The 13,973-nt window shown below is 39.9% G+C and overlaps 1 protein-coding gene across 1 annotated transcript in view; it reads right to left on the bottom strand.

Annotated features, from left to right (window-relative positions):
- Positions 1–9,686, bottom strand: part of KIF6 (kinesin family member 6) — a 165,257-nt gene extending 155,571 nt beyond the window's left edge. Inside the window, exons 1-3 of the mRNA XM_068400006.1 lie at positions 9,621–9,686; positions 8,545–8,654; positions 5,195–5,269 (exon numbers count right to left, since the gene is read on the bottom strand). Coding sequence (XP_068256107.1) covers positions 5,195–5,269; positions 8,545–8,654; positions 9,621–9,686 — 251 coding nt within the window. The remainder of the gene's footprint in view (positions 1–5,194; positions 5,270–8,544; positions 8,655–9,620) is intronic.
- Between the last annotated feature and the right edge of the window lie 4,287 nt (positions 9,687–13,973).

Here is a 13,973-nt window from a genome sequence, read left to right as displayed (position 1 = left end):
TGAAAGAGACAAAGAAATAGTAACAACCTTATTCTCAAGTTTTTAACACTGTATTACAGACAAATGTAAAAATCTTGTCTTAACAATTGGTAAATGAAGCTTACCCAGAACACCAAAAGCCATCACTGCAATGACGAATATGAAGTCTAAGCAAAAAGATTTGCTGCTCTAACACTTAATTCCTATTGCAAGGCCCACTTCTCAGTCTTCAAAAGGATTAAAAAGATCATTTAAGTAGATGCATTTAAGCCATCAGTAATTTTTATTATTGTTTTGTTTCAAAATGAAAAAGTTCAAAGTGAAAGGATTTTACTAAGTTTATAATATGAATAAATAAAACATGTCTAAATGTTTAAAGAATAAAAAGGCGTTATTAATTAAGGACTAAATTCTGTGAGTGTTTATATGTAGATAGGAGAAAATCCTGGGAACAAGAAATAAATTTAATCTTTAAAAATTAATTACTTTGATTTTGTTAGCTTATTTAAGCTTCATAGTATTATTTTAACCTGACTTCTGACATCCTCATTTTAAATGATTGGCAACATAAAGGCATGTGGTTGGAACAAATATTCAATAACTATTAAAATACTACACTACTGAAAAAAGCAGAGAACACCAATATCTTTGATCTTGTGATACTGCCAGCCCTCTCCTCACCTCAATTCTTGCTGACCTGAAATATTTTACCAATGTCCTTCACTTCTTTCTATGTCAGAAAACCTTAATTCATAGTTATTTTATTAAAAAAAAAAATTCAACACAGTCCTGGCAAAACCAGCCCCCAGACATGATATTTAAGATAAAAAGAAGGAAGAACTTCATTTGCAGGATCTGGAAAACAAGTTTTCAGGGCAAATTTATCTTTACAGAGACTCAGTATTTAGGTATCTTCTATCACTTGGAGCTCAGATTAAAGTTTCTTTTAATTAAAATAAACAAAGTATCTCAGTATGACATTTTTTCTTTATGTCTTTGCCAGATTTATGGAACAAATCTAATTTGGTAACACCTCATCTTTCAAAAACACCACCAATTTCCAAATGTGCATGTAACACTGGTTTTGAGAGCTTAGTGCAAGTAAGTTTCCTTAGAAATTTCAAAAGGGCTTTCCTAAAAAAAAAAAAAGGCATAATAGAATTTCTTATTTTAACTAAAAATATCTAAATGTATTTAGAACTCCACAACAAGCACTGCAGAAAAGTGACACAAAGATAAATACAGAAGCCAGAGTTTATCTGTCCCTAATAATCAGCTTTAAAAGTAATGAAGAACCATAAAAACTTCTGAAATAAGAACCTAAAGCTTTTAAGAATCCTCCATTTCTATTACTCTCTGATGTTCAAAAACAGAGGTCATAATTTGTTTAGGATCTTTTTAGGATTATTTTATTTATTACAAAAACTTGTAAACTAAGTCAGGTTTTATGTTTCAAGCAATTCTTATCTAATGGTTCAAATTTCAGAGCAATTATTAATCCATAATCCTATCAAAGTCAGTGAAAGTAAAGCACATTCAGCCTTACTCTAGCTTAGACGGTCAATAGGAGAGAACAACTTGAGAGAAAATTAGTATCCCTTTACAAACTACTGAAATATCACTAGTTTGAAGAAACTTGTAGATATTTTCCTTGAATACATAGTAAAATACAAATCCCTGAGTTGTTAGTGAGAGGGGAAAAAAAAAACACAAAAAAACCCAAACAAACCACAAAACAGCAGGTCCAAATACTTTTATTATGTCATCTTATTCACAGACTTAAACAGGAAGAAAAAAAAATAATAGCAGAAAAGCAAAGGATGGTCACTGGATTTCTGTGAGCACATTCAGTAAAGCTAGAAATGTCCTATTATGATGTTTAGGCTACATCCTGTGGCTTTGTATTACAAGGCAATCTAATAATGTAAATATGTTTTCCAAACATTTTCAATTACTGGTGAAATATTTTCAAAAACTGGAAAGAGGGATGTTACAAAATATAGTCAACATTATAATGATGCTGTTCTGCAAAATATTTTGACTACATTTTCTGTAAGAATAAGCAGCATAAAAAAACAGAAAAGAGTAAAGGGAAGTAGTTTGTATATTACAGATGCTAATCCTTAGGATAAACACAGCACACGAGAAGAAACCAACATCTGTGGCAATGGGAGTATTATCCTGAAGTCTATCAGATCTTTCAAAAAAAGATAGGTGATTGCCATTAGGTTTATAAAGCTGAGCTGTTTCTTATTTGCATGATACATCTGAAGAGAAACCATTTTCAATGTTATTCTTTAATAAATCAAGACAAAACATTGGCCATATTGGAACTGAAAACAAAACTATTTCCAAAGCACTAAGATTTTCTACTTAATTTCTGGTTGCGTTCGTCATCATTATACTAACATTTGAAGCATCCTAAGAGTAACCTTGTTCTATTGTAAGACTAAAGCATGCTTAATTGTTAGCAAACTGTAAAAGAAGGATGTTATTTTCTCTATTTTTGATAGAGTAATAGAGTTAGTGCTGCTTCTTAAAGATCAAGTTGGCTCTGTACAAAAAAAAAATATCAATAATATATATTTAAAATGAAAAGGAAAAGAGGAAAGCACAAACAAAAAGCAACCAAGCAAGAGATGATTCAAGCATTAACAAAATAATAAAAAAAAAAAAAAAAAAAAATCAAGCAAATCACATGCTTATAATGGTTTGCAGAGGCTTGCACTCTGGACTGAAGAAATTAAATGAACTAATGTCTGGTGCCTCTGAAACCACAGACAAGATGACAATGTAACTGGACTTAATGAGAGGAAAGTAGTGGCCCAACATCAAAGAAAGCACACTTAAAAAGAAAAAGACAAAAAGAAAGTTGCATCCAATTTCCATCCATCCAAGAACAAACTAGAAAGATTTTAGAATCCAGAACACTGCATTGCTGTTTTTAGTTTAAACAATGCCCAAGATTTTGTTTTTGAGCATTCAAATCTAACAGAATTTTCTCATGACTGTAAGCATGCATGGCAAAGAGCCTCAGAATGTTACTGAACTATTTCATTGATACCTTCCTGCCACTTTCTTTTCCCTGGCAACACACAGACAAGAACTGTTCCCTTAGTAAAGTGACTCCAACAGCAGAAATGAGTGCATTTTCAACAGTTTTTCCCTGCAAGAGAACACTGACTTAGAAAGAAACAAATAGTGAAGAACATTTTGCTATGAAAGACTGTGGTCTTTCAGAGTAACAGGGCAATTCTTATTGTCCCACAATGGAAAGGAAAATTGAGTCATTAACTACAGGTTGAGATAAATTTCAGGCACTGTTGAGGACTCCATTAGCCAAGGAACCTCATGACTATGAAGACATTTTGAAATACATATTTTTGCCTAAGAAAAGATAAAAATGAAGGCAGAGGATGAGAAGCAGGAACATACTTCAAGTATTGCCTACTCTACTATATAAACACAAGCAAAATTATCCTTCAATATTATCAGTAACAATAGAAACATCAATTAAAATACAAGCTTTAACACGTTATAACACTTGGAGTGAAAATAGTCTTGATTCAGTTAAGAATGATTTTATAAATCAATTTTAGCCTTAAAGACTCAGCTATTTAGAGACAATTGTATGCCTAAACACCACTGATTTTAATTGCATTTAAGTACTTAAAAATCTCTAAAAACCAAAACTAAACTCTACATAATGAAACAAATCAATGTATAAAAATCTTGTATCAGCCAACACTGAAACAAAGGAAAACAATACCACTTCCTCTTTATTAGAGTATTGTATAGGTAAATTATTCAACTGGAAAACCTTTCCATAATGTAGCAAAACATTGCAAAGGGAAAAAATCAGTCAGGCTGTTGCTAGTTAGCTTTGATACCCTGAGTTTTTATTGAGGATAATTCAATCCACAGCATGTAACTACGAGAGTTTTAACTCTTCTCTTTCCATACACAGTCAAATAAGAAACAGAAGGTTTTGTCTGCAGTCACCATTAAACTCAGAAATATTTAAAGTAAATGAATTAACTTGAAGCTATGCGTTATAAAGACAGATAAGCAAAGAAATTCCTTTTGTGTGAAAGAAAAATATAACAACATTTTTTAAAAAGCATATTTAACTTATTCTAGTGAAGTTTGAAATTCACTGGCTCTTCATTTTCACTGTCAATTACCCTCCTGCTTTATGTGAGACTTTTAAAAAGAAAATAGAGGGGAAAATCAACAAAATGAAATTGTAAAGAGCTAGGTGTCTTTTTACTTCCAAGTAACAATTTGAGAAAGACCAACTGAGGATGTCTGTTTTCCTACAGTGCAAAATATGTGGCAGTGCAATAGGCTAAAGAATAACCTGCAGAATCACAGCCTAAACCAACAGATGGGTCAAACAATGAATGAGAAAAGTTGGTACCTAAAGTAATACTTCCCAACTCACTACAAGTTTGGATTCTGAGCAGTAAGTTTGATAAACAAACAAACATTATGCAGAAATTCTTCCTCCAGTGTGGGATTTTCTCCTCCACTAAAACCAGTACTAACTTCAGCAATGTGGGCATAAGCTGAGCAAAGAGAACAGCATATTGGAAAATCCACCTGGTTCAGAGCAGCATTCAATTCACACAATGAATGAAGAAGGCTTCTACATCACTCTTAAATGCTTGCCTTTGCAAACTCTAAAATATGATAATTGTTTGGTTATTATATGGAGGCAGAAAACAAAAACAAGGAGGCCAAAATCACTGCCCTACACATTAAGACAAAAATAATGATGGCAAAATTTGAGACTATGTCCACATGTATTAGTTCATGAGTGTCCCTAACTTGACGAAAACTAAACAGGGGGATAAGCTTTTCACTAGGTTTAACCCTTTATGGAACTATATAGGGAATACTTTTCTAATACAATGAAGTGAGCTTGTATTATAGACAAAAAACTAACTGGACATGTATTTCTATGCCTATGCAACAAAAGGGGCAAGAGTAGCAGTGCTATTTTAGGAGTTAATAATGGAATCTTACCATACATAATATTCTCAGGGGATTGTTGCGTATCTCCTAGGTTCAGACATGTCAGTATTTAGAAATTAAAACATCAATCCACTTTTACAACAGTGAGACAAACACTTGCCAGCTCTTCTCCAAGTAACACAATGAAAGCTATTTTGACCCTGTGTTACCCCGATTACTCGCAAGATCAACAACGTACCATTCTGCTACTGGCTTGGCAATGCTGTCAAAAACCACATCTTGTTTTGCCTCTTGATCAAAAATTTTCTGAAATCTGAAAATATCAAGCAAATAATAATTGCTCAGAGTCTTAAAACACTACTTGATTCATACATTTTTGTTTGTGTTTGTAATAGTCAATGTTTACATCATTAGGCTTACATAACTTAGTACAATGTTTTCCCTGTAGTCTTAACCACAGCGTGCTGTTGTGCTATTGTACATAAATAGGCTGTACACACTGCTGCTTTGACAAGATCTGTACAATAAAATCCTCTGATAAAATGATGTGGCTTAGAAAAAAAAGAAACTGTATTTTAAATCTGTCAAGAGAATCAGTGTTTGTAACTGGCACCACACTGAAACCTGGATAAATAGATTACACTATAACCAAATACAGCATCCCACCAGTATAGCCAGGCTCACATTTCTTCGTAACTACTTCCTTCATCTTGCTGCACAGTTACTGTAAGTCACAAGGAGATATTTAGTACAATCTAAGTTTTGTCACTTGCTATATAAAATATCTGCAGTTGTCTTCCAGAATCAAAGAATACTTCAGGTTGGAAGGGACCATCTGCTCCAATCCCCCTGCTCAAAGGAGGGTCAGCTAGAGCAGGGGTCTGTACAGTCAGGTTTTGAGTATCTCCACACCCTCTCTGGGCAACCTGTTGCAGTATTTGATCACCCCACAGTAAAAAAGATTTTTTGATATTTCCTGTATTTCAGTTTGTGCCCATCAACTCTTGTCCTGGTACTGGGCACCACTGAGAAACATCTGGCTCCATCTTCTTCATTCCCCCACCTCCCCATCAGGTGTTTATGCACATTGATAAGATTCCCCTGAGCATTCTCTTCTCCATGATAAACAGTCCCAGGTCGCTCAGCCTCTTCTCATGTGTCAGATGCTCCAGTCCCTTAATCATCTTTATGTCCTTTTGCTGGAGCCCAGAACTGGACACAGAAGTCCAGATGTGATCTCACTGGTGGTGACTAGTAGGGAAGGATCAACTCCCTTGACCTGCTGGCAACGCCCTGCCTAATGCAGCCTGAAGGCTGTTTGCCTTCTTTGCTACAAATGGTGTATTGCTGACTCATGTTCAACATTTTGTCTACCAGGACTTTTCTGCAAACCTGCTTTCAGTCAACCCTGAGCCTGTCCTGGTTGTTATTCACCAGGAGTAGGACTTGGCATTTCACTTTGTTGAACATCATGAGATTCCTATTGGCCCATTTCTCCAGTCTCTTGAGGTCCCTCTGAATGGCAGCACAACTATCTGGTGTGCCAACCATACCCCCCCAATTTCATATTGTCTGTGAACTTGCTGAAGCTTCACTCGGTCCCATCACCCAGGTCATTAATGCTAAACTGTATTGGATTGTGGTATTGATTACACCACCAGTGACTGGCCTCCAGCTAGACTTTGTGCCCCTGATGACAACCCTCTGAGCCCAGCAGCTCAGCTCATTTTCAGCACCCCTCACTGTGCACTTATCTAGGCTTTCCTGATCCCACTCTTCAGACAGCCTTCCTGGGTCACCTGACCCTGCTCCCATCTCTTGTACACTTGCTTTTTATGTTTGCTTTTAGTCAGAAGCTGCTTGCTCATCCACACAGGCCTCCTGCTGCCTTTTCATCATTTCCTGCTTATAAGGATGGACTGTTCTTGAGCTTGGAGGAGGTGATCCTTGAAAATCAGCCATCTCTCCTGGACTTCTCTCCAGGTGTGTGTCTCACAGGATTTTTTCAAGCAGGCCCTGCAGGGCCAAAGTCTGCTCTCCTAAGTTCAGGGTTGTGATCCTGCTTTTTGCCTTGCTCCCTTCTCTCAGGATCCTGAATTTCACTATCTCATGGCCACTGCAGCCAAGACTACCCCCAGGTTTCACATCCCTGATAACTCTTCCATGTTTGCAAATATGAGTTACAGCAGAGCTTCTCCCCTGATCGGCTCTTCAACCTTATGTCAGAAAGTTATCAATAATACACTCCAGAAGTCTCCTGGACTGCTTGTGCCCTGCTGTCTTGTTCCTCTTACCTGGAACTGTATATTCACATAGAACTTCACAGGGTATATAGAAAGGCACTATGGACACCAGGTATATAGAAAGGCACCACGGACTGCAAGGGATTATGCGGTGTGTACAACATCACAGACAAATGTGATACACAAAGTATAGAGGCATATATTCTATCCTGCTAACCCTTAATCAGTCAAGTCATTCAAACAATTGTGTTTGATTCCCATATAAGAAAGAACAAAGTAGAATAATGTTTGAGGTGACCAGGATAGACAGACTGCATGAAAGTATGAGTTTTATGGAGGAAAAAAAGAAATGCTTGCTCCATAGCATTATTTTTGCATTGTCTTAAGAATAATAAGGCATAGCATTTCTCAAAATCCATCTCTATAGACTTTTTAATAAATTATAAAGTCAGAAAAATATATTAGCATTCATTACAGGTGGCTTGGGCATCTGCAGCCTAAGCTAGTTTTGCATATAAATCTAGTTGGCGAGTGCAGCTCCTCTCTTCCCAAGCAGAACAGATTTCCTCAGCTGATGTAAAATGACCAGTCTGAGCTGTGGATGTTTATCTGGGCTTGTCTTTTTTAATAGCATAGAGCAACAAATTTCCTTGATTTGATATTGTAAAAAATGAAGATTATTCAACTTGGAAAAAGATAATCTTAACCTAGTCATTAGAGGTGGTTATACATCTAGCTTTCTTTGTCATCAAAATTTTAAAATGTTGCCTCCAAGGTTTCTGTCGAAGAGATGAAAATATTTGATTGATATTGTTGGTACTTATTTTTAGTTTCTAAAAACTATTTAGATTCTACAACCATGGTTTTGTTTCTTTCAACAATCTCTGGTTTTCTTTACTGTGTTTTCATTGTGTCTGAAACACAGTTTCTAAACAGAGTGTTTTACACCAAGACATCTTTAGCCAGTCTATACCAATTTATTAGATCACAAGAGAACACACAGCCCTGCATTCAATTTTCATATGCAAATTCAAAACAAGCTGTAAAAATGGAAGAACTAATAAATGAAGATGCAATCTTTGAGATGAGATTTAGAAATGTATAATGATTTGCAATGGATAGACAAAAAACCCCACAACTTTATCAGATGCTATCAAACTCGTTCAGGTGCAGAGCATAATATGCTGGAGTATTCCTTTTGTTAACAGAGTTGTATAAAAATAAACCTATCTATACCAAAGCTTAATTTTAAGAATAGGCTTTTCCAGGTTCTATAGATCTGTATCACTACACAGTGATATCCATCACCAAAGGCAGAAGATATAAAGATAAGGCTTTTACTTACTTGAACTTGTAGGTCTCTCGTTTATTATTGATGAACCCATCTGCTAAATCGCGTGGTACAATAATCTCCAGACTGGACAGAGATTTCTCGTTGTCATCAACTGAATAAAGCTAATAAGCATGGATATGAATTAACAAAATAATTTTACCAATAGAACAGCATAGCCCTTAGGAATAACACTTATACAAGCTTAGCACCTGTAACTGCCTGAAGAAAAACTTCACACAAATTTCAGAACTGCATTGTGTACCATGGCTAACCAGTATGTCAAAACAACATAGCAAACCAGATTAGTTTTGCGTACTTCAAAAGCCCTTAATAAGTGAGCAGATCCTCCTTCAGATATTATACAACAAAACAGTTACATACTAACACTATCCTGTTTGTTACCATGTAAATATTGTAATAAGATTTGAAACAGAAACATTGCCTCTCTGACATAATTTGCTTACTAGACCACTTTAATATCTGAGCTGTTACAAAAAACAAAGCACAGCCCCCATTGCAACCCCTTCCAAAAACCTTGGAAGAATGTATTAGGCAAAACTATGGCAGAATGAGTAGAGTTGGTTTAAAAAAAGACAATGAAGAGACCTAAATGCACGATTTCTGAGGAACACTTTCATTATATCCCTTGCCAGGACAGTTAAATGCTGGGAGTTACACATTCCCCTCCAAAGTTCCCAACAGCGTTGAACCGCGTAAACCCAGCGACCAGCGTCAAATGTTTTTCCTGTGGAGCCTTTATCTAACAACTAGGCAGGAAAGAAGTTCCTCGCCCTCTCCCCCGATAGTTACAGTCCGAACTCTCGTACTTGGTGATTTTATTAACTTCTTAAGACTTCAGAGAACAGTACAGGGCTGTGACTTCCCGCTCCGCACCCGACCACGCACACAGCCCTCAGCTCTCACAAGGCGGCAGGGCCTCCTGCGGCGGGGAGGGGGGGACGCTCACCGCCCGCTCCCCCCCGCCATCAGGCGGCCCCGCCGCTCGCAGGCCCGCGGGCCGCCCTGCGGCTCGCCCCAGCCGCTCCGCTCCACCCGCCGGCAGCACAGCAGCTCGCTCCCCGTCCTACCCCCGCCTGCCGCCGCCTGTCCAGCGGCTTCACCCGCGCGTACACCCGGATGGTTTCCTTCACCATCGCTGCCCGCCGAGCGCAGGGCAGCCGGCCGCGCCGCCCGCCTAGCAACAGTAACCACGGCGCGCTGCCCAGCGTGCACCGCGGCGGGCGGGAGCGGCGGGGGCCGCGGGCGCCGGTGAGGCGGGTGGGGCTCCCGCCGAGCCTCCTCACGGCCTCGGAGCCTCCTCACGGCCTCGGGTGGCGCTGGCGGGGCGCCTCTTTGCTGCTCTGCGGGGCTTGGAGGAGGAGGAGGATAGAGCAACCGGGCTCCATCTGCCCCGCCGCAGGTGGGTACCTGCCCGCCTCCCTGGCCCTTAATGGACATTCCCTGCCAGCTGTTTCCGCTGAGGCTGAAGTGTCGTGGCTGTGAGAAAAGGGAGCTTGCAAACACGGCCCGACCGGGAGGTGCGGTGCTTGTATCGCGCGTGGATCGCTCCGTTGGCACTCCAGAAATTCCCTGCCAAATCTGTGGGGTTGTGCATTGCCATGCTTCCCTTCTTTGGCCGAAACCAGCCTTGTAAGGCCACTTGGTTCAAGAAAAGTGTCTGTTGTTAACCGGTTGAAACATCTGGAAGGGAAATTGGGGGAAAGTACCTAGATTACATGCAATGAAGGCATCAATTATTTTTAATTCTAATAATTCAAAACTAATAATTTTATTTCTAATATCTTTGAGCAACCTGGTCCCTTTGAGCAACCTGGTCTAGTGGAAAGGTGTCTCTGCCCATGGCAGGGAGGTTGGAACTGAATGATCTTTAAAGTCCCTTCCAACCCAAACCATTCTATGATTCTATAAAAAAGGTTCTGGAAAAACTGTTAGTGGTAAATAGAGGGTGTTGTCTTGTTACAAGAGCTAAACTTACACAGAAGTAACAGTAGGATCCTGTTATTCTGTGAAGTGGTTACTGAAGAGTCAGGCAAACAACATGATGGTATTTTGGCCTTAGTTTTGGTGAGACATAGTGGTAAAGACAGATTACAGTGATTACAAGTCCCTAATTTAAATTAAGTGGAAAATCAGGGACTTGATTATGGAGGAGGATAGAAATTTCTTTAACTCAGATATGGTAAAAGTATGTTGAACTTGTATTCCAAATAAGCAAAACAGTAGGGGAAAGGTTTCCTGTCCCAACTGAACAAATAACTGTCTCAGAAAGCCTATGAGGCAAAAGTAGTGAGCCTTCAGGGAATGAAATGGAAAAGGACTAATCACCAACTACAGTCAAGTGCAAAAGTCAAAAGGGTAAAAATGACAACAAATGGAAAATATTACTTGGTGATTAAATAGAGTATGAAGGAAAACGAGGACATTGGAATGGGATAATGGAGTAAATACTATCATCTCAACATTGCTCCAAAACTACAAAAAAATTTTGTCCCTTGTCAGTAGGGATGGGGATGTTGGAAGTGATGTTATAGGCAGAAGTCACTAACAGGAAAGAAGCGTGAGAAGGAAATAACTGCAGGCAAGAGGGAAGCAGAACCCACAGAGTTAAATTAATTTAGACTGGGAGATGGGAAGAGTAGATAATTTCAGTCCCAGAATTCTGAAAGAATTGGGATATTTAATTGAAGGTCCAGGAACTGTGTTTGTTTGGTTTTGTATTGAAACAAATGCAAGAGAGTTACAGTATTGCTGGAAAACAGCAAATGTAAGAGTCAACTATGTTATTTATCTGCTTAGCTGGATTGTGAATTAACTGGGCAGTGGACATTGAAACACTGCAATTAGCTGTGTGGAAAACCATTTTGCGTCTGCTGGAATTCAGTAGCTGGAATATGGAGTTGTGTGAGTGAGACAATATCACTTTTAGGACAAAGTCTGATTTTCAAAGGGTTTAGGTGCCTTTCTTCGACACGAAGTCTGAGCTGTAAACTGAACCAATGGCACAGTGAAGAGACACCCAACTGGGTTTGCGTAGGACTATTCTGAATATGATATGGCTTACACAGAGAAGCCAATGAGCCATCTCAGACTCAAGCTGCTTCCAGCATAAAAGCATAGTCTGAATTTCTGAAAAGGGAGAAAGAGTCCTGGGCCACCTGCAGAATGGTCGCTTGCACAGCAAGAGAAGAACAAAGATAACAGAAAGTACTCACAATTATCTTCTAAAATACACCTTTTATTACACAGCTGCCCTTGCAGAAATGCTAGAGGGCTTCTGTGTTGTGCTCCACAATATATTGCCTTCAAGAACGGTGTGTTAGCCCAGTGGCACCCAGCTCAGAATTAGCACTCTAGGCTTACTGGTCCTTCTGCAAAACAAAAGCTGCATCATTAATTTGAGCATCAAAATTATCCAAGTTTTTCTCTTGAGAGGAGTATGTGGTGTGTTGACTGCAGAAGACTGGAGATCAGTGGAAGAATTATAAGATGAGTGAGAACCTAGTTAAAGGTGATCACAGAGAATCACAGAATCACAGAATGGTTGGGGTTGGAAGGGACCTCTGGAGATCATCTAGTCCAACCCCCTCCCAAAGCAGGATCCCCTAGAGCATGTTGCACAGGGTTCTGTCTAGGCGGGTTTTGAATATCTCCAGAGAAGGAGACTCCACAACCTCCCTGGGCAACCTGTTCCAGTGCTCTGTCACCCTCTGTCACGGTTTAAAGCTGGGCCAGCTATTAAACCTGCGGCAGACGCTCTCTGTTAACCCTCCCCCCCCACCCGAAGGGAAAGGGAAAGGCAAAAGGGAGAGAGACTTACGGGTTGGAAAGTTAAAACAGTTTTAATAAACCTATAATAATGAAAAAGAGTATAATAATAATATTGGAATAATCAAGTATATACAAATATATATACAAAACCAAGATCGAGCTCCCCCGATGTCGGCAACGTCACCACCGGCACTGCAGGGCAGGCTCCGGGAAGGCCCAGGCTGGGCCTAGCGACGGTCGAGAGCTGGATTCAGGGATGCACAGATTGGGATCGGAGGCAGCAGGAAAACAGTCGGAGTCCTCCTTGGACACCGGCCATAGCAGAAAAGAGGCCGAGACCCTCGTGATCCCCCCGCTTTATACCGAGAATAACGTGTATGGGATGGAATACCCTCGTTGGTCAATTTTGGGTCACCTGCCCTGTCTGCTTCCCCCTGCAGCTGCAACCCCCCTTCGGCTCTTCACTCATAAGCAGTGAGGAATTCAGCAGTGACCTTGGTTTCTCTAAGACTAAGTACAGCAAGAGCCTTACTGCACAACATCCCTACCGGTGCCGCAGCGATAACTACAAACTTCGAGCGTTATCAGTCCTGGAAGCAGACACTGTCTGCAAAACATGTAGTTAGTTTCAGAAAGTTAGAGGAGACTTAGCTGAAAGTAAAAATCACTGAAAGGAAAATCGGCCTGGTTTAGGCCAAACCAGGACACCCTCAAAGTAAAGAAGTTTTTCCTCATATTGAGATGGAAGGTTTTGTGCCTGTTGCCCCTTCTCCTGTCACTAGGTACCACTGAGAAGAGTCTGGCCCCATCCTCTTGACACCTGCCCCTAAGTTATTTGTAAGTATTGATAAGATCCCCCCTCAGTATTCTCTTCTCCAGACTAAACAGACCCAGCTCCCTCAGCCTCTCCTCATAAGAGAGATGCTCCAGTCCTCTGACCATCTTTCTAGCCCTCCACTGGACTCTCTCCAGTAGTTCCTTATCTTTCTTGAACTGGGAGGCCCAGAACTGGACACAGTACTCCAGGTTTGCCCTCACTAGGGCTGTGTAGAGAGGGAGGATAACCTCCCTTGACCTGCTGGCCACACTCTTCCTAATGCATTCCAGGATACTGTCGGCTTTCTTGGCCACAAGGGCACATTGCTGGCTCGTGGTGAACTTGTCCACCAGAACTCCCAGGTCTTTCTTCACAGAGCTGCTTTCCAGCAGGTCAACCCCTAGCCTGTACTGGTGCATGGGGATATTCCTCTCTAGGTGCAGGACCCTACACTTGCCTTTGTTGAACTCGTGAGGTTCCTCTCCGAACTGATCTATTACAGTTTGTTAAGAAAAAGGGTATTCTTGGGCTGTAAGGAAATTATTAGCAGACTTTTGTGAGGAGACAGATCTTATGTAATATTTTAATTAATAACATTCCGCAAAAAATGGGAATGTATGTTAATTGAACTCTGATGATGTGGCTGATAATCATACGTGATGAAGAGGATCAAGATATCTGGGAGAAGATGAATGACCGTGAGGATTAGAGGAATAGATATGGATAACCATTAAATGTAGTGTAAGTTGCAAAATCAGGCAGGCATGCAGGACTGAGGACTAATGACAACAGATTCTACTAGAATCTGGAATCCAGTCAGCTAGAAGTGTCAGAA

The sequence above is a fragment of the Nyctibius grandis genome, chromosome 1 (genome assembly GCF_013368605.1).
Source record: "Nyctibius grandis isolate bNycGra1 chromosome 1, bNycGra1.pri, whole genome shotgun sequence".
In the NCBI taxonomy this organism is placed as follows: Eukaryota; Metazoa; Chordata; class Aves; order Nyctibiiformes; family Nyctibiidae; genus Nyctibius; species Nyctibius grandis.
Note: the sequence above shows the minus strand (reverse complement) of the source record. Positions and strands in the feature narration are given on the sequence as shown.